This window comes from Stigmatopora nigra, unplaced genomic scaffold (assembly GCF_051989575.1).
Source record: "Stigmatopora nigra isolate UIUO_SnigA unplaced genomic scaffold, RoL_Snig_1.1 HiC_scaffold_27, whole genome shotgun sequence".
Taxonomy (NCBI): Eukaryota; Metazoa; Chordata; class Actinopteri; order Syngnathiformes; family Syngnathidae; genus Stigmatopora; species Stigmatopora nigra.
The window spans coordinates 1,180,001-1,200,348 of NW_027551606.1; the positions used below are offsets into that span (position 1 = coordinate 1,180,001).

Sequence of the window (20,348 nt, forward strand, 5' to 3'; positions counted from 1 at the left end):
TTTTTTATGCGCAGTTTCTAGGTGTGATGACAAGTAGGCTTTTGTTATTGATGATCACGACAGGGCCTATGTCCGATTATTATTAATATTATTATTATTATTGTCAGGAGCAGCCCGTTTGTCCCTCCTGGCCTGCCGTCAGGTCAGAGCAGCTGCAAACAATCCTTGATTACTTCCTGTTGTGGGTATTTAAGTACCACGCAAACGGTTAGTTATTGTCGAAAACGTTCCTGCGTGACACACCATGTCACACCATACATGGCTACAAGGTATTATTCCCCATACTACCGTTTCTGTTACGTTTTGGCACATTCAAGCTCTTGTTTTGTAAAGCCTTGTTTGAGTCAATAAAAGCCCATCTCGCTCCCTCCTGCTTCTCCGCGACTGGGCCCGAATTTCACTGACCGCGCCACGGTGTCTCGGTGGGATCATAACAGATTGATCCGAATAATGGACCCAGCGGGAAGCCACCCACGCTCATGCCGACACTCTCATTGACGCTTTTGTAGATGCCAGCCACCCTTCTCGAGACCAGCGACCAAATGGATTTAGCAGGAAGCTCTCCAGGAAGCTTTTGAGTTCACATGTACTACCTTGTTTGTGTGGGATTTCTCTTAAAACGTTGGCTTCCTCCCAAAGAAATGCCTAGTATGCTGTTTGAACACTCTGATTTCCCCATGGGTGTGAGTGTTTTTTTGCGTATGTGTGTGCCCCGTGAATGGCTGACACCAGGCCAGGGTGTACACTGCAGGGCCAAAGGGTGTACACTCTTGTACATTACTAACCTGAGATAGACTCTAGGAACCATTGTGCTGCTTGCGAGGATTTGTGGTGCGGAAAATGAATTAATGAATGAATGAATAATAATAAAGAAAAAAATAGTTTTATTCAAAATATTACCATAACTAAAAACTCATTATTAAGTTCAAGAATGAGTTTTTAGTTAAGATAAGAACAGAGACTCCAATGGAAATAAAAAAGGCGTGGCTGCTAAGGGGCAATTTCTGTTTTGTTCATCATCAATATGCTCTGCATCAGTAATATGGCATGAATTATATGAAATACATTCAGACAATCATGAAATACTTACAAAAAAGGATTCTAATATCACCTTCAAAAACAACTAATTAATACAAGGTATGAAAACCAAAACAACAACATGGAAGGGTTGGGGGCATTACTTAAAATATCTATGGTAGAGAATTGAAAATAAAGGACTTACAAACTATAAAATTATTATAAAGATGGACAACAAAGATTTTTATAGGAATCGCACAGATTTTGGCGAAATCTGTAGAAAACCACAGATCTAAGTGTATAATTTAGAAAATCATGGATATATGGATTGTTCCTATTATTTGGGGAGCAGATATATATGAATAACTATTCATCCTATTTTGGAAATGTTTTGCCCCTGTTATTGTAGATTGTAGTTTGATTTCAATACCATCATTTGGCTTGGTCTTTTCATATTCACATACAGGAAAAATAATTGACTGGTTTTTAGAAAGATTTCATTAAAAAACAGCTATTCAGACTGTTATGATGTTATTTTTTTAAACAATCCTAAATATGGACATTCTAAAACATTAAAACAAATTTTAAACCCAGTTCAGAATTTTTAAATTTTGCTGCATATGTAACACGTTGGCCGCAAAATATATAGAACAATTTGTATGAAAGTCAATTGACCAGTATAGGCGGTTCAGTTGTGTAGCGTGGGTTTTGCTTTGCGGGTCCGGTTTAGGGGTGTCAAACAAATTCCACATAGGGCCAAGGGGCTCCTGGTTTTTATTGCAACCAGTACAGCGCAGACTGTATAACAAATGCATTTTCTGCTGAAACAACTAGGACCAAACAATCAACTGGTTACACTTGCAGCAGATCAGATTGATGAAAATGTGTGCTTCTTTGGTTGGAAAGAAAACTTGCACCCACTTGGCCCTTTATGGAAGTACAAGCAAGTATTCTGAAACAATGTTTTCAAAGGCCTTTATGAACTCATCTCAAGTAGTCTCGGAATTTTGCAGATTTCCTTTTAGTCATCCTCTCATACGTCTTCGCTCCTCTCCTCTCTTGACAAATCACAATGCTCCTGTATGAGGCTCAGCTGGTTGTTAAGGTCATTTCTCTCCTTCTGCAGTGCTCTACAGAGTCTCTCTAACAGCTCCAATTTGCCCTGCAAAGCCCTGAAATGGCCGTCACGTAGAGTTTTCTAGAAAAGAATGACATTTCATCATGGATTCAGCAGAAAAACAAAAAAAAAATACTGTATTTACTTGCATTTAAGCCGCTTTTGTCGTAAGAAAAACTATGACTGAATCGAGGTTATGGCTTCTATGCGCATAAAAACACGTCATACAAATAAACTGCAATTTGACGCCCACCGCGACACGATGACGTCACTTAAAAAAACGCCCATGCCGTGATGTCACGACGCAAACGAATGCCAATACGGTCATTTATTTCAAAATAGAGAAAATATAAACAGATGAGATGCTTTTGTCTTCCCTTCAAAATATTCCCAAAATGATGCACACAAATGTCTTCAAAATCCCATTCAAAATGATCTATTGTCAACTTGGCCGGGCAGTAATGACAGTATATTTGACAGTAATGATCCTCTCGTATTAGCGAACAAGCTACAACATTCGCACTAACAGGGAAAAAAAACACTGAAAAAAATGCAACGCTCCGCCCAGTGCTCGTAGAGACATTACACGGGGGAGTTACGACCAAAAAGACATTATACGAGGGAGTTGCGGGAAGAGAGACATTATACGAGGGAGTTGCGGGAAGAGAGACAATGCCCATGATGTTCTTGTGAGCAGCCTCTCGCGTCCGCTGTCTGCTCGTACATGAAAATTTGTCTCGTATCTCAAGATAAATCTTTGCTAAAAAATTTACTTGTATCTCAAATCGCTCGTATGTCGAGGTACCACTGTAATATGAACCATCGAAAGAATGGAGACATTTTGCCATTAGAGGCAATATGGCTGCCACAACACCTTAAACTACTAATAAAAAAATTGTAATTTCTGTAATTAGAAAGCATCAGCTTCTCATCAAAATAGACTTGTTTCTTTTTTCAAATTTATTAATTGGATATTTTGCATTTACAAAGACATTAACTTATGATATTGGCCCTCTTTCGGCTGCCCTAAGCTCACCATTTTAAGGCTCGACCACCCAAACAAAGGGTTATGATGATTTTCCTGTTCTCTGGACAAACATAATTTTGGCTTTTTAACACAAAATGTGGGACTCTGAGTTGGACTGACTGTAGCAATTGAAAAGATAAAGTTTGAATGTGTTTTGGATTTTTTGGCGGGTTCAATTATTCAACGTCATTTTTCGCCATTTAATATTTTTTTCATTTTATTCACTCAATTACAGAGCTGCCAACCTTCGTCGATCCCATTTCAAGAGTACCTTGTCCCATTTCCGGGGTATTTCCGGAGTGAATGTGATTCACGCAAAATCGATATAAAATGCAAAAAAGGGGGGGGGGGACAATTTAAATCAAATTGTCAGATTTTTACAATAATTGAAACAGTATATTTCCAAACTATTGAAAGAGTTCAATGAAAAGAAGTACAAAAAGTAAATAAGGTATAGTTTGCTAATCATTTATTGGCAAATTCAAATTTCCACAACATTTTTCAGCTTGTCCCTTACCCGTACTTGCATGTTGTGCAATGTCCAAATGTCGGTTCTTTTGGAGACGGTGTCAGCATGGGATATTTGGTCAAATAAGAAGCAATAAAGTCCGGCGAGTGTCTGGACTTCTTAAAGGTTTCGTCCAAACTGCGATCAATTTTGCGGTTATCCCGCCCAAGGAGACATTGATAAGTGCTGTGTACTCCTATTTGAACTACTATATCTACTTCGAGCCGCCCCGTATGAGCGAGTTTATTTTTTTAGGGAGAGTCTGGACAGCCTGTAAAGGAAACTCATTTCAGCCTTTTGTATCCAGGATTGTATTTTTCCGGTCATGACCATATATGCAGGTAGAATATAGATCAACCGCTAAACAGAAAGCTTCACCTTATGTGTTATTTCTTCTTCACCACAACACACCAATGCAGAGTCTGCATCACTGCAGATACCACACCGGTCTGCCTGTCCATCTTTCATTCTATTCTTGCCTCACTCGTGAGTCCCCGAGATACTTACACTTCTCATCCCTATCCAGGAGAGGATCTCAGTGTGGAGGTGCTTATTCTGATCCCGACTGCTTCACACTTGGTTGTGAAATGTTCCAATGAGAGTTGAAGATAGCGGCCTGGTGAACCCAACAAGACATCATCTGCACATGCAGAGATGCAATACAGAGGCCACCGAACCGTATTCCCTATATGACTTGGTTGCGTCTATACCATACAAGCTATGGACAGAATCAGTGTCACAAGTCAGTCATTGGAAACGCAACTGGCAACCCCCACTGGAAACGGATCCAACAAACGGATAGGTCTACGTGGACCAGACTCTGACACTAGTCATACAGAAACCTGGCATTACGTATAAGGGGGTAAAGTACCCCTGGAAGAATTGTGGAAAAATAAGCATCATTTGAGTATTTATGATACATTTTCTGCCAGGAAAATACGCTTCTGATTGCAACAAAAATGCTTCAATTGCTGTAATATAGATGTAATATATTGACCTAATTTAGTCAACCACCAATTGTGCAAGTTATCCTACTTCAAAAGATTAGAGGCCTGTAATTGTAAACATGGGTAAAACTCAAACATGAGAGACAGAATGTGGAAACACCCCCCAGATAATCATATTGTTTGATCTTTAAAAATGTATTTGCAAATCATAGTGGAAAATAAGTATATGGTCAATACCAAAAGTTCATTTCAATATTGTATGTACCCTTTGTTGGCAATAACGGAGGCCAAACATTTTCTGTAACTCTTCACAAGCTGGTATTTTGGCCCATCACTCCATGCAGATCTCCTCTAGAGCAGGGATATTTTGGGTCTGTTGTTGGGCAACTTGGACTTTCAACTTCCTCCAAAGATTTTCTATTGGGTTGAGATCTGGAGAATGGCTTAGGCCACTCCAGGTCGTTGAAATGCTTCTTATGAAGCCATTCCATTGTTTCCCTGGCTGTGTGTTTTGGGTCATTGTCATGCTGAAAGACCCAGCCAAATCTGATCTTCAATGTTCTTGCAGATGGAAAGAGATTTTCACTCAAAATCTCTCAATATAAGGCCCAATTCATTCTTTCCTTTAGACAGATTGGTCGTCCTGGTTCCTTGGAGAAAAAAAAAAGAAGCTCCGAAGCATGATGATTCCAGCCACATGTTTCACAGTGGGTATGGTGTCCTTTGGATATAATTCAGTATTCTTTCTCCTCCAAACACGAGAACTTGTGTTTCTAAAAGTTATAATTTGGTGCCATCTGACCATAACACCTTCTCCCAGTCCTCTTCTGGATCATCCAAATGCTCAGCAGGGCGATACGTCTGGCACTGCAGGATTTGAGTCCCTGGCAGCGCATTGTGTTACTGATAGTACCCTTTGTTACTGTGGTCCCAGATCTCCGTAGGTCATTCACTAGGCCCCCCGTGTGATTCTGGGCACCGCTCGTGTTATCATTTTGATGCCAAGGGGTGAGATCTTGCATGGAGCTCCAGAACAAGGGACATTATCAGTGGTCTTGTACGTCTTCCATTTTCTAATAATTCCTCCCACAGTTGATTTCTTTACATCAAAAATTTTACCTATTGCAGATTCAGTCTTCCCAGCCTGGTGCAGGTCTAATATTTTGTCTCAGGTGTCCTTTGACAGCTCTTTGGTCTTGGCCATAATGGAATTTGGAGTGTGAGAGACTGAGGTTGTGGACAGGTGTTTTTATACCGGTCATGCGTCAAGACAGACTCTATTAATACAGGTAATGAGTGGAGACCTTCTCAGCCCTCGTAAGAAGTTAGACCTCTTTCACAGCCAGAAATCTTGCTTGTTTGTATGTGACCAAATACTTATTTTCCACTATAATTTGGAAATAAATTATTTAAAAATCAAACAATGTGATTTTGTTTTTTTCTCTCCACAATCTGTCTCTCATGGTTGAGGTTTACCTATGTTGACAAGTACAGGCCTCTAATCCTTTCAAGTGGGAGAACCAACAATTGGTGGTCGACTAAATACTTATTTGCCTCTCTGTATACACAGGTATACAGATGTATACATATCGTGGCCGGTCTACTTTCCGAAAGACCTTTAGCAGACTGACATCTGGCCAACAGCCAACTCGCAGAAAGACCAACTGGCTGAACGTAGAATTAGGCGAACGACTATTTGGCCGACCGACTATCTAGCCAAAGAACATTTACCCGACGTGCTCGCCCCGCCCCGGTCGTGTGTGTGTACAAGTTTTTCAATCTCGTCCCGCGGGCCATATACGGCCCGTTACTGATAACAACATTCATTTAGAACAACAAGTTAAAGATAACAACATTTATTTCGAATGTTGGTGAAATCCAGTCTCGCGACAATGATTTTGTGATTTACAAAAACATGAGCTAAAGGGGAATTCATGTGTTTGTTCGAAGTGTTGGTGCTTCTCTGTCGTTATGTGTGATGAAGTCTGAAAATCGTGGAATTAAATACGATTTGGAATACAAAGAGGGTTGAGTTAAATTGCTTGTCTCTGCACACACTTCACATATGTTAACAATTGCAATGATACATAAAATGGCCAGAGGTCCCAAGATGTAAAACCAGAGGTCAAAATTTTCCAGGAGGTGACCTGTGTCACAACAGGCACGAGGTCTGAGGGAATGGCCATGCTCAGCAACCAGATAACTTGCCTGTTTGCTTGCAGAGCACATACAAAAATGCATTTTCAGCATTATATTTAAAAATTGCAAGATGTTTCCAGTTGCTGACCGGGGGAAAAGAGAAACTGAAAGGTCTTCACCCATACAACCACCTCACTATAGGACGGACAACAAAAGCCAGTGATTTGATTTGTGCATGTTATGTCGTAGGCACTTGTGAGGCCAGACATTTGGAGTATTTACATCCTTGCCTGGTGCTAGAGCTTTCACTGACACTTACTTTATTCTGATTGTTTAACATTTAGCATAAAAAGTATTGGCCAGAATCCTGTATTTGTTGTTTCTCAATATCTCTGGAATTTCAATAGACTATGGTCAAATTGCAACCTGTGTGAATTTGTTTATTTCTTAATGAGACCTCTCATTTAAGAGATCAGTTGAACAGGGTAAGGTGAACTGGACAGCTAAAGTAACAGTGTCACCCTGGGCTGCAATTTGGACCCCCTGGAACGTCCAAGAGGCCATACATTCCAACATGTCTGAAACACTATTTTTCTCTAGTTTACTTGGCTGTTCTAACTAAAGTAACAGTTAACAATGAGCTACTCAGGATGAATCCTCTCTTACAACAATGACCCTTTCATAGTACCGTATTAACTGGCATATAAGCCACCTGCGCGTATGAGCCTCGACCTTAAAATTGCCTTATTTTGTTGAATTTTACAATTTCTCGGAAACGGGTGGCGTCTGCAGGGATGCGGACTCTGCACGGGTTCGTTGTGGTAAAGAAAGTGCTGAACCGCTCTATTTACCGGTCGGTCCACGTTCCCACCCTCATCTATGGTCACGAGCTGTGGGTTGTGACCGAAAGAACGACGTCTCGGATACAAGCGGCTGAAATGAGTTTCCTCTTCAGGATGTCCGGACTCTCCCTGAGATATAAGGTGAGAAGCTCGGTCATCCAGGAGGGGCTCGGAGTATAGCCCTTGCTCCTCCGGATCGAGGGCAGCCACATGAGTTGGCTCGGGCATCTGTTCAGGATTCTTCCTGGAAGCTTCTCTCGGGAGGTGTTCTGCGTCCCACCGGGAGGACGCCACAGGGCGGACCTCGGACATGCTGGGGAGAATATGTCTCCCGGCTGGCCCAGGAACACCTTGGGATACTCCCGGAAGAGCTGAATGAAGTGGCTGGGGAGAGGGAATTCCCTGCTGAAGCTGCTGCCCCCGCGACCCGACTTTGGAAAAAAGCGGAAGAAAATGAAATGAAATGATATGAGATGAGCATCAAAGGCATGGGAGCTCAGCTAGCAGCCAATATAACATACGTTAGCAAATAGCATAGCAAACGGTGGTGGCTAGCATGACATACGCTAGCCTGGTGTCATGCTAGCATCTTTTCCGACGAAGCACCCTATGTATTGAGAAAAAAAAGAAAATATACCTGCAACTGAGACTCGGACAACCCTAGCGAGCTACAAATGTAATATCATTTTTCATAAAGATACAGTACAGCTCAGTTTAGTTAAACTAAATAATACAGTCTAAAAGTGTAAATGTCATAAAATGTAACAATCATTTATAACCAAAAGAAAGGATTTACTTTGAACAATTACCAATTAGTGCCCTACGACTGACTGGCAACCAGTGTAGGGAAAAGACTGCCTTGCGCCCTAAATTGGCTGGGTTAGGCTCCAGTAACCCCTGCAACACTTACAAGGATATGCTGTACGGAATATGAATGAATGAATTAGCAATTATACCTCCTCTGCCATCTGCAGCAAAGTTTGGTTGTTGCCTTCCCATTTCGTCTTCCACTGTGTTGTTTCTTTCTCCAGCTTTTTAATCTTTTTGGTCATCTGAAAGTAAACAGAGGTAGACCGATCAACCATAACTGTGGAATATGACAAAACCTGACAAAGGGCGTGTTTGGATGCACACAGATCCGATCCCAACTTGTTTTGGTGTCGTATCCGATATTTAGGGATTGCTTTTCAAATTTTTTAAAGGAAATGTCCAAATAGGAATTGGGCCTGTTCTGACTGAGCCACACTAATTACCCACCTGACAGGTTACAGAGGCATCATATTTGTGGGCATGTAGTGTTTCATGTCATACAATAACTTAGAATGTGTCTCATCTAGGAAACATTAATAAATAAAATGTTCAAACATCATTTTTTGTAACTAAACAGCACTTATAAGTCCATCATAAAGTAGCAGAAAGACGTGTTTCAGCTCTCTATCCAATCTCACTGAGCTAAAGCTGGCCATTTCTCAAACAGTATGCTGTTGTACATGTTGCCCATTGCTGTATAGACAGTATTGCAAGTGTAATTGGCAAGCCATTTGTGCTACCTTTCTATTTAAAGAGGCCACAAGCCACAATGAGATAGCAATGTTCACTAGTTATAACTCAACACCAGCTGCCGTTTTTTTTCTGCCCAGAGCAGAAGTAAATTAGTCACTGTAAACTTTTTTCATTGATGAATTAAACTACACCCAATACAACATGGTTTTGTGTCTTGAAGAGTACTGCGATGGAAAAGTCTAAAAACTAAATAGTGCATATTTAAAAAAAATATAGAAAAAATACAGAAAGACAGGAGAATTTTATATTTTAAATCAAATGGTCTCCAAAGATTGATATTTACCTTTTCCATCTCTTGTCTGAAAGTGGCAAAGACCTCATTGCTTTTAGCCAGAGTGCTCTGAAACTCTTCAAACTTATCCATGTACATGGAAAGCTAAGACACAAGAGATTAGTTTTGGAGTTAGTCAATCACATTTTTGCAAAAAAAACATTGCCACTATACATTAGAAATAAAACACTGCACTTTAACTGATTCCTATGTTTGTAGCTGAAGGTTAAGACAAGGGAGGATTGATCAGATAGAGACGTGATAGGTCAAAGTGGGGGGACCGCAATATCAGCAATATAAGGTGGGAAACCCTGTCTGTGGGTGTTGACAAATTTGCATTCTACTACAGTCATACCTCTACTTATGAATGCCTCAAGGTACAAAAGTTTCAGGTTACAAATTTTTTTATTTGCAAATGAGTGACTTGAGATACGAAAAAGATTACAAAATCCCCCAAAAAGTAAATGCATTTCCTTATCTGTTGTTTTATTTTCAATTCCCCTTATTAAGCTATTAAAAACTTTACAAATGCAACGTGGCACATTTTCACACACAGACACAGGGCACACAAAAGTCTAAAATGTACTACAAAGTTGATGGCATTCGGCTCTCGGGCATTAGATCTATAATGCCGCAGAGGGAGATATTTCAGAAGTTGCACATTTTCATAAGCTTTATTTTAAGACATTAAGAAACCATTTCTTTAGAATTTTTGTTTCCTCACAGCTTTCATAAAAAAATTGGGACAGTTAGACCAATTTTAAACGTTTTAGGTGGTAGTTGTGTGAGGACCGAGGAACGAATTTGAGAATTTACATATTAAGTGCACCTCTAAGAAAGTCTTGCAACCAATTCATTATGTAAGTGAAGGCACGACTGTATTAGCTACCTTGGACAACCCAGCGGATGAGTGGTTAACACGTCGGCCTGGCAGTTTTGGCATCCTGGGTTTTAATCCATGTGGGCCCAACGGTGTGGAGTTTGCATAGTGGTGTAGGATAGGCCAAATGGCTGGCCTTGCAATTGTTTGTTCGCACCACGAATTGTAAGATAGCTAACTAGCTGGCCTCGCCGGACGAAGTGTAACACAGGCTGGCTAACAGGTTTTGAAATTGTTTCCTTGTATTGTGGAATGTGACAAACTCGCTTTGGAACTGTTTGTTCGAAACGTGCAATATAAGATAGGCTGCAGCAGTTTGTGTGAGCTATAAAAATATCGTGTTTGCATGCAACTTAAACCTGCTAATGTCTAACCATATTAGCCCAAAGTTTAGTTCACATAAACTCTGTCCTACATCACTCTCTTAGAAATATTACCCTGTGTTCCCATATAAAGACTGACTCAGTGTTCATTCAGAGAGAATTGCGAGGACGACAGACTGTGAGCGGTTCACAGCTGTTTGAGCATTCTCCAACCATCCTGCAGTCCAGTAATAAACCTATTTCCTTTTTAAATTGATCTCACTCTTCCTTAACCTGCTCCTGAAGTTGTATTTTCAGACCTATCAGTTGGGATTTCTTTGGGTACTCCGGTTTCCTCCCACATTCTAAAGACGTGCAGGGTAGGCTGATAGAACACTCAAAATTGCCCAAAGATATGTGTGTGAGCATGAATCCATTCATGAGTCCATCTCTTCGTGCCCTACGATTGCCTGGCCACTAGTTCATTGTGTTCCCCGCCTCGTGCCCAAAGTTGAGTGCAATAGCCTTTACCTAAATAGGCATGTCACCTGTGAACCAACAACTGACTCCAACTTATGATAGTCATTAAGAAAAATAAACTTCTGCATCTCTTGCGGATTGGACATTATGAGCCATCACCCAGTTGGCAGTTTGAGTTGTCCTCCAACTGAATGGTTCAATTGTGGGCTATAATTGCCCACTATCTAATTTGAATCCAGTGGATTGGCAGTTCCTTGTGTAGCAGGAACCCCATTGCTGTGTGAATGTATAGGTCAATGGGTTCTCAGGTTAAGCACTTCGGGCATGGTGATAATGTACAGAATGTGTTATATAAGTAATCGATAGTTACGTATGTAATTACGGTTCTATGAATCCCAAATGAAAGTAACGTATGTATTTACGGTTTTATGAATCCCGAATGAAAGTTACGTATGTATTTATGGTTCTATGTATCCCGAATGACTGCCAGAGGTGGCACTGAAAGATCCCTTCATGTATGTGCAGTGCGAGTACCAATACCAAGAAAGTCAATCAGGGAGCCCAGGTTGACCCTCGGAAGGGTATAAATTCCGGTGCAGCCACACTTTCAGTCCCTACAGAATTTTCGCACGTGAGCACGAGTAATCTGAGTGACTGAAGGCTCTGCTGTTCATTCGAGATTCAGAGAAGGACCCTGTGTAAGTTTTGTTCCATTTCATCGCTCCTGATCGTCAGAGTCGGAGCTGTAAGCAATGAATGGACATTACCAGCGATGTCACAAAGGATTCCAGACAACCCATGGGAGCTTTAATTTGTAGCTTCACAAAGACATCTGTCCTTGAGTGTCACTCTGGGTGCAGGTTTATGTCCCAATCGATCCAGAACAGCCACTTTAACCACTGAGATTTCTGCCGAAAACAAGAAGCACCTGACTGCAATCCACTGATTGCACTTGTAGGACACCAGATTGGTGAAAAGGTGTCGTTTTTGGGAATTGGGAGTGAAAGGCCGCAACCACTGTGGCCCTTTGTGTAATAGTTTGCCCAACCCTGCTCTAACGCTAACAGTTGAATGTTACTGTCGAGTACTAGATACAGAGAAAGAGAAGGACAGCTCTTTAAGTTGGAAAAAGGACATTTTATGTGAGTTGAGAAATTTGGACATCCTATATGCTACACGAGACAGTGACAAAATAAGAGTAAATAATAGTAGAGGGGGAAAATTGAAAGATAAATAGGTTTCACATTTAACTTTTTAAATTTCTTTTGTTTTTGGGTGACGGAAGTTATTTGTCATTTATGCCATTATCTCCTTTAGATATTTAGATGAACTGCAGAGATCTACAGCTGACAAATCTGTCTTTTATGGAAGAGTGGGAAGAAGAAAGCCATTTCTCAAAGATGTACATCAATATTTTGGTCTTCCACAAGTTGGCCAGAAGCCACCTGGAGATGCTCCAAGCATGTGGAAGGTGCTCCAGTCAGATGAAACCAAAGACAAAACTTGTAGCGACAATGTTAAATTATGTTTGGCGTAATAACAAAACAGCTCGATACCGTGAACACACCATCCCCAATGTCAAACATGGTTGGTAGCACCCTCATTGTTTGGGAACATGGTTAAATTGATGGAGAGATAATTGGAGCAAAATACAGGACCATTTTGGAAGAAAACAGGTGGAGACTGCAAAAGACCTGAAAATGGTACGGAGCTTTATCTTCCAACAATGACAGTGACTATGATAACGAGGAGAGGGAACCCGGCATTTTTGATGAATTATTTGGACAATTGTTCACATTCGGACACGGAAAATTAGGACTTTGATGGATTTGTGGGTGATGATCGATCAAAAAACATGAGTACATTGTAAAATGGCTAAATAAAGTACAACCAAACTCAGGTTTGCTTCCGTTGCCATTTTAAAAATGTGTTTTTAGTGCATGTCCATATGTTTAAGCTGGTGTATGTTTAAGATGGTGTATGTTTAAGATGGTGTATGTTTAAGATGGTGTATGTTTAAGCTGGTGTATGTTTAAAATGGTGTATGTTTAAGCTGGTGTATGTTTGAACTGGTGTGTGTTTAAGCTGGTGTATGTTTAAAATGGTGTGTGTTTAAGCTGGTGTGTATTTAAACTGGTGTATGTTTAAGCTGGTGTATGTTTAAGCTGGTGTATGTTTAAACTGGTGTATGTTTAAGCTGGTGTATGTTTAAAATGGTGTATGTTTAAGCTGGTGTATGTTTAAACTGGTGTATGTTTAAGCTGGTGTATGTTTAAGCTGGTGTATGTTTAAGCTGGTGTATGTTTAAGCTGGTGTATGTTTAAGCTGGTGTATGTTTAAGCTGGTGTATGTTTAAGATGGTGTATGTTTAAACTGGTGTATGGTTAAGCTGGCGTATGTTTAAGATGGTGTATGTTTAAACTGGTGAATGTTTAAGCTGGCGTATGTTTAAGATGGTGTATGTTTAAACTGGTGTATGTTTTGCCATGCCTGGCTGCGCCTTTAAATGCGGTGCGTCTTGGTGTGTCAAATACAGAAGTAGCACTCGTTACTGACACTGCGCCTTTAAATGCGGTGCGTCATATAGTTGTGAAAATACGGTATATCTTTGTTTGAAGCCTGAAATATGGCAAAGGGTTGAAAAGTTTAAGGGGGCCGAATTTCACAAGGCAATGTATTCATACAGAACACTGAGAGAAGTAGAACTCATGGCGTGCTAAAAATTCTAAAATGTTGTCTGTAAAACAAAGAACAAAGCGCTGTCTCTCGAGACCTCAAACACATACAGCATTAAGTTATCTATTTGGTAATGACCTGATGCTTGAGCTGATTTTCTTGTTCCTTCATCAGCTCATATTTTTGTCTAGATTCAGTAGCATCTTTCAGCAACTGTAATCACAAAAGTTAGACTGTTCATTGACAAATAACACGGACATTAATACATCTCAAATGGATATAAATAATAATAAGAATGTAACAATAAAAACAAGAGCAATAGCAATCGGAATCGCAATAACAATAGCAATAACAAAGGAAACATTTTTTGAATTACTATTAATAACATTTTATGAATCTTGCAATTGAAAAATATTTTCAATATCAATATTATCTCATCTCAAATATTCCGCTTCATCCGAAGTCGGGTCGCGGGGGCAGCAGCTTCAGCAGGGAAGCCCAGACTTCCCTCTCCCCAGCCACTTCATCCAGCTCTTCCGGGCGGACCCCAAGGCATTCCTGGGCTAGCTGGGAGACTTCGTCTCCCCCAGCGTGTCTAAAGTCGGCTCTGCGGCCTACATCCGGTGAGACGTGCCTGGAAAACCTCCCGAGGGAGGGATCTAGGGGGCATCCCGATTAGATGCCCGAGCTAACTTAGTTAAGTCTCGATCCAAAGGAGCAGCGGTTCTACTACAAGCTCCTCACAGATGACCAAACTTCTCACCTTACCTCTAAGGGAGAGTCCAGACATCCTGCGGAGGAAACTAATTTCAGCCACTTGTATCCGTGATCTCGTTCTCGGTCATGACCCAGAGCTGGTGACCTTTGATGGGAGTAGATCGGCCGGTACCTGTCAGCTGTCTCAGGACTACCATGGGCCAAAAGGGCCCGGCATGACTCCTTTTTTAGCCTGTCAGATTCTTTATCGCCCGTGTCCATCAGCGGGTTCTGGGGTTGCCGCCATGACAGGCACAATTACCTTGCATTCACAGCTCCGGTCTGCCGCCTCAGCAATAGAAGCGCTTAACATGGTCCACTAGGACTCAATGCCCCCCGCCTCTTCTCAGGCATGGGAGGTGCTCTGTCAGAGGTGGGAAATGAAACTCCTTCTGACAGGGGTCTCTGCCAAGCTTTCCCAGCAGACCCTCACGAAACGTTTAAGTCTCCCGAGCCGCACCGTTATCACCTCCCACTATTGGAGCCAGCTCAGCACCTGGTGGTGATCGGTTAACAGCTCCGTTCCTCTCTTTACCCGACTGTCAAAGACATGCAGGACCGATGACACGACCACAAAGTCGATCATCGAACTGCGGCTTAGGGTGTCTTGGTACCAAGTGCACAAATAGACACCCTGAACCGGTGGCCAGCATATCATCGGACATGGGACAGCAAACAACTTTTCACACTCACACCCAAGGGCAATTTAGAGTGTCCAATTAGCCTAACATCCATGTTTTTTGGAATGTGGGAGGAAACCAGAGTACCTGGAGAAAACCCATTTTATTACTGTACACTATTTACATTTTGTCTCAAGTGAGTTTAGGATTCTATAATAAACCTATTGACATGCCAGTGTGCTATGTTGTGTTCAAGATTTGGTGTTCCGGACAGGTTCGATCAGAAAACATTTTAAGTCATCCACCGCATCGCAAATAAACAGCCGTGAATACCAAGGTATGATTTCTTCTTGTAAATGGAGCTGGTCTCAACCGAGCGAATTAGGAAGTATAAAATGTTTTTCACAATAAAAAGCACAAATATCAGTGTCTTCCTAAACATCGGATTGGATTGGATAACTTTATTCATCCCGTATTCGGGATATTTCATTGTCACGGTAGCGAGGGTGAGTATGCAGAAATAAGAAAGGCATTTTAGACATAAATAGAGAGGTAAGAAGTAAGTTAATAAATAAATACACGAATAAATATATAAATAAATAAGCATGTTGCTATGTGTATATGTATGTATATACATGTACATGTTCAACCTCTCTATCATGCATGATTTCCATATGTGGAAGGAAACTGGAGTACCATTTGAGGTATTGCGTTCACGAAATGGATCTGTCCATATTTACTTTGAGAACTGTTAAAGACTACTTCCTGCTTTTTAATACCCACATAAGCACATCAACAAACAGCAGCTTGACCACCCCAATGGAGTATTTATTGTCGCTGGTGACTTCAACAAAGCATGTTTAAAGACGGTTCTGCCTAAGTTTATCCAGTACGTGAAGTGTCACACCAGAGGAGATAAAACTCTATACCATGTTTATTCTAATATCAAACATGCTTGTATGCATACACTTCCCTCACTCACCTTGCTGGATCAGACCATCTCGGCCAGTTCCCCACCCCCTCTTACACCCCACTCTGGAGGCTAATAAGGCCACAAAAAAGATAATAAAAACTTGGCCTGAGGACGCTCTTTCTAACATCAAACATGCTTATAATCCACTTCTCTCCCTGACCTAGCTGGATCAGATCATCTCTGCCTATCTCACCCCCGCTTACACTCCACTCCGGAGGCAAACAAGGCCAAAAATAAAGATAATACAAACTTGGCCTAGCACGCTCTTTCTCAGCTACAGGACTGTTTTTCCCGCACCAAATGGGAACTTTTCAAACATGAAAACCTCCAGGACTATACGGACACTGTACTTTCCTACATAAAAAACTGCATTGACAACGTCACTATAAATAAACGGATACAAGTTTTTCCTAACCAAAAACCCTGGATGACTGAGAGAAAGGCACTCATCAAATGCCATAACACCGCCTTCATGTCAGGGGACAAGGTACAATAAGGCGCTACAAGAGCAGAGCTGAAGAGAGACATTAAAAACACCAAGGCAGCATATACAAGTAAAATTGAGGAGCACTTCACAGGAAATAACCCAAAGAAGATGTGGCAGGAAATACGGCATATTACCAATTACAATGACAATAATATGTCTGTTAATGCAGATGCCTCACTAGCTGAGGAACTGAACCGTTTCTTTGCCCGCTTTGAGACTGACAAATCAGACCCAGTCTCTACACCACACCACCAGCCTGCAGCAGTACACTGAAGTTTCAGGAACATGAAGTGAGACTGGTAATGTTGTCTGTGAACACCAGGAAGGCTGCTCAAAGCCTGTGCTGACCAGCTGGCTGGGGTTTTTATAAAAAAATTCAATTGTTCCCTGCAACAATCCACCATTCCATCCTGCCTGAAATCTGCCACCACTATCCCTGTCCCTTAAAGGCCAACCATTGACAGCCTGAAAGAATATAGGCCTATTGCAGGCGTGACCTGTGATTATGAAGTGCTTTGAAAAGTTGGTCGCCCGCCATATCATGAATGGTCCCTCCCTCAGTTGAAACTCACCAGTTTGCTTAGACAGAAAACTGGTCCACTGAGGATCCTATCGCCATAGCTCTACACACAGCATTGAGCCAACTGGAGCACCATGGGAAATACGTGAGGATGCTTTTCATTGACTATAGCTCAACCTTAAACACTATAATACCGGACATTCTGACTGACAAACTCTTCCACCTTGGACTATCCTCTTCCATTTGCTGCTGGATAAAGAACTTCTAAACCAACCAACCACAAACTGTTAGACTTGGTCGCACCTCTCTTCCTCCATTACACTGAGCACTGGCTCCCCTCAAGGCTGTGTACGGAGTCTTCTTCTGTACTCCCTGTACACATACAACTGTACACCAACCCACCAGTCTAACTCCATCATCAAATTTGCCGATGACACCACTGTGGTCGGACTCATCTCAGGAGGGGATGAGTCAGCCTACAGAGATGAGGTCAACAATCTGTCTTTGTCGTGCTCGGTGAACAATCTCACACTGAACACCACGAAAACTAAAGAAATAATCCTGGACTTTCGCAAACACAGCATAGATCTGGCCCCACTCCTCATAAATGGAGTATGTGACGACGGTCAAGTTCTTTAAATTCTTGGGGGTCCACGTCACAGATAACCTCTCCTGGTCTACACAAACCACAGCAGTATTGCGGAAGGCTCAGAAACGACTCCATTTCCTCAGGGGGAACAACTTGGACAGTAAGCTTCTGGTAACCTTCTATAGAGCCACTGGAAGCACGGCAGCATTATTAACACTGCTCAGAAGATCGTCGGCTCCTCTCTGGCCTCACTGGAAGACATTGCCAGCCCCCATTACCTCAGCAGAGCCAGGAACATTGTCAGGGACCCATAACACACTGATCGCAACATATTGCAGCTGCTGCCCTCTGGCAGACGCTACAGGTCTCACAAAGTACGGACAAATAGGCTTAAGGACAGTTTTTTCCCCACAGCCATCAGGACTCAAAACTTGTGGTAGCATGACACACAATCCCTTCTATGTAATAACTTTGGGGTGAGGTAACATGTTAAGACATTGGGCGGTGATCTGCCTCCCACTAGCTGACTGAAGGTAAGTGAAGGAGACAGTGAGAGGTAAGTGGTTTGGTTGGGGGATGATGCGATGTATCCATCACAGCAGAAGGCCACCGAGTCTAAAATTAGCACTTGTTTGAGCCTTTTTCCGGGAAAGCGCACCTTATGGAGAAGCACTACCAATTTTGTCATACGCAGAGATGGGTATGATGACAATTAGGCTTTTGTGAAGTCAATGATGATGATAAAGCCTATGTCTGATTAATACTATTAGATTATTATTATTATTATGAGAGAGACAGAGAGAGGTGGGGGAGATGGGGGTGGTCTTTTTGCATGGCAACACGCTCGTTTCACAACATTTAATTTAAATGAACATGGAATAGGATGCAGACACACAGAAATAACTTTAATCTAACCTTACACTAAACTTAATTCTAATTTCTGATTGGAGTTTGATACCTTCACGCTGACTTTCACTATCGAAGTGCTGTTTTTTTTTGGTATTCCCTTCAAAATATTCCAAAAATGATGCACACAAATGTCCTCACAATAAGATAACGCATGACCACTTGCCAACGAGAAGTAACATATACGTCAAGTATTTATTTAATAACTTATTACCTATCTATTTATGTCTAAAATGCCTTTCCTATTTCTGTATCCTCACCCTCTTGCTACTGCGACAACGAACTTTCCAACTAAAGTTATCCAATCCAATCCAATATTATTAGTATAGTATTAGTATTTTCTTACCAGAAGTTTAAGATGTTGTGGCAGCCATATTGCTTCTAATGTCAAAATATCTCAATTCTTTCAATGGCTCATATTACTCCAATAGTTGTCACTTTCAAACAAGGAAAAAAAATCAAGATGGAGGTTTGTTTTATTTTAAAATGAAGGGCATACGTCTGGCAAAAAAATGTAGATGGCAGCGTCCGGACCTCACAAAGATGGCTGCATCTCGACCTCCCCAAGATGGCTGTTTTATGATAAATATTTTATTTCATAAATGTCATTCATAGACGTCAAAATAAATGTTTAGGGTTTTATCTGTTTATCTTTTCTCTATTTTGAAATAAATGACCATATCGGCATTCGTTTACATCACAGCGCATGATTGGGCGCCATGTTTTTCGTGAAATCATCATGTCATTGTGTCACTGCTCCGTCAAATTGCATTTTTTTTGCAAGTCAGGCTTTATTGTGTATATAATGGTGCTTAGACGTTTGGTCGCTGGTCTTGTCGCCGGTCTTTTGGTCCCTTTTGGCCCCCGGTCTTTTGGTCGCCGGTCAAATAGTGACAGAGATTTTACTGTTGAAGCCAGCTCTCAAAATTCTATTCATGAGAGAGAGAGTTTAATATTTAAGTACTTTTTAAGTTTTAAGTACATTTGACCGGCGACCGAAAGGGACCAAAAGACCGGGGACCAAAAGACCGGCGACCAAAAGACCGGCGACCAAAAGACCGGCGACCAAAAGACCGGCGACCAAAAGACTGGCGACCAAAAGACCGGCGATCAAAAGACCAGCAACCAAAAGACCAGCGACCAAACGCCCAGTCACGGTATATAAGCCATACTCTTGAATCAGTCATCATTTTTTTGTGAACAAAAGCGGCTTATATGCGAGTAAATACGATATGTGAATGAGCAATAATGGATTTAAATTTGATTTGGTTTCAAAATCTGAATTGCCAAAAAATATGTTAGAGCAATGGCAGCGGCAAAGTCCAAATTACCCAGCTGAGTAGGAGAGTGGATATTCCCATTTTGTGCGAAACAGCCACACATTGCGTACACCCCGCAATCATGGAACCACCTTTCAACACTGCATTAAATTTCCTAGGTTAGTTTCTGTGTTGTTTTTGAGGATTAGAACTCAAGACAAAACTGGTAGAAAATTTACTTACAGAGTTTCTTTCGTGCTGCTGATTTTCTTCCACTTCTCTCATCATGTTAGTAAGTCTCTGCAATTTAGTGTCCATCAGCTGTTGCTGTAACTCTTTGTGCTTGAATACTTTATCTATATGCTACAAAAGGAACACGTTTATAGATGGGCTGGTCAAAGAGTTGGAACATCATGAAAATGTTTGATTTCAGAAATTCGATTCAAAACAACATTCTAATAATCATCCA

General features: G+C 41.3%; 1 protein-coding gene across 4 annotated transcripts in view; it reads right to left on the bottom strand.

The window, feature by feature from the left end:
• Positions 1-864: 864 nt before the first annotated feature.
• The window catches only part of LOC144192828 (alpha-taxilin-like), a 39,730-nt gene continuing 20,246 nt past the window's right edge, over positions 865-20,348 (bottom strand). For 3 of the 4 annotated variants that reach the window (XM_077711650.1, XM_077711649.1, XM_077711647.1), the window contains exons 7-11: positions 20,123-20,242; positions 13,908-13,982; positions 9,444-9,536; positions 8,554-8,649; positions 865-2,215 (exon numbers count right to left, since the gene is read on the bottom strand). In XM_077711650.1, coding sequence (XP_077567776.1) covers positions 2,051-2,215; positions 8,554-8,649; positions 9,444-9,536; positions 13,908-13,982; positions 20,123-20,242 — 549 coding nt within the window. In that variant the 3' untranslated portion in view covers positions 865-2,050. The remainder of the gene's footprint in view (positions 2,216-8,553; positions 8,650-9,443; positions 9,537-13,907; positions 13,983-20,122; positions 20,243-20,348) is intronic. The other variant, XM_077711646.1, reaches the window with a different exon arrangement.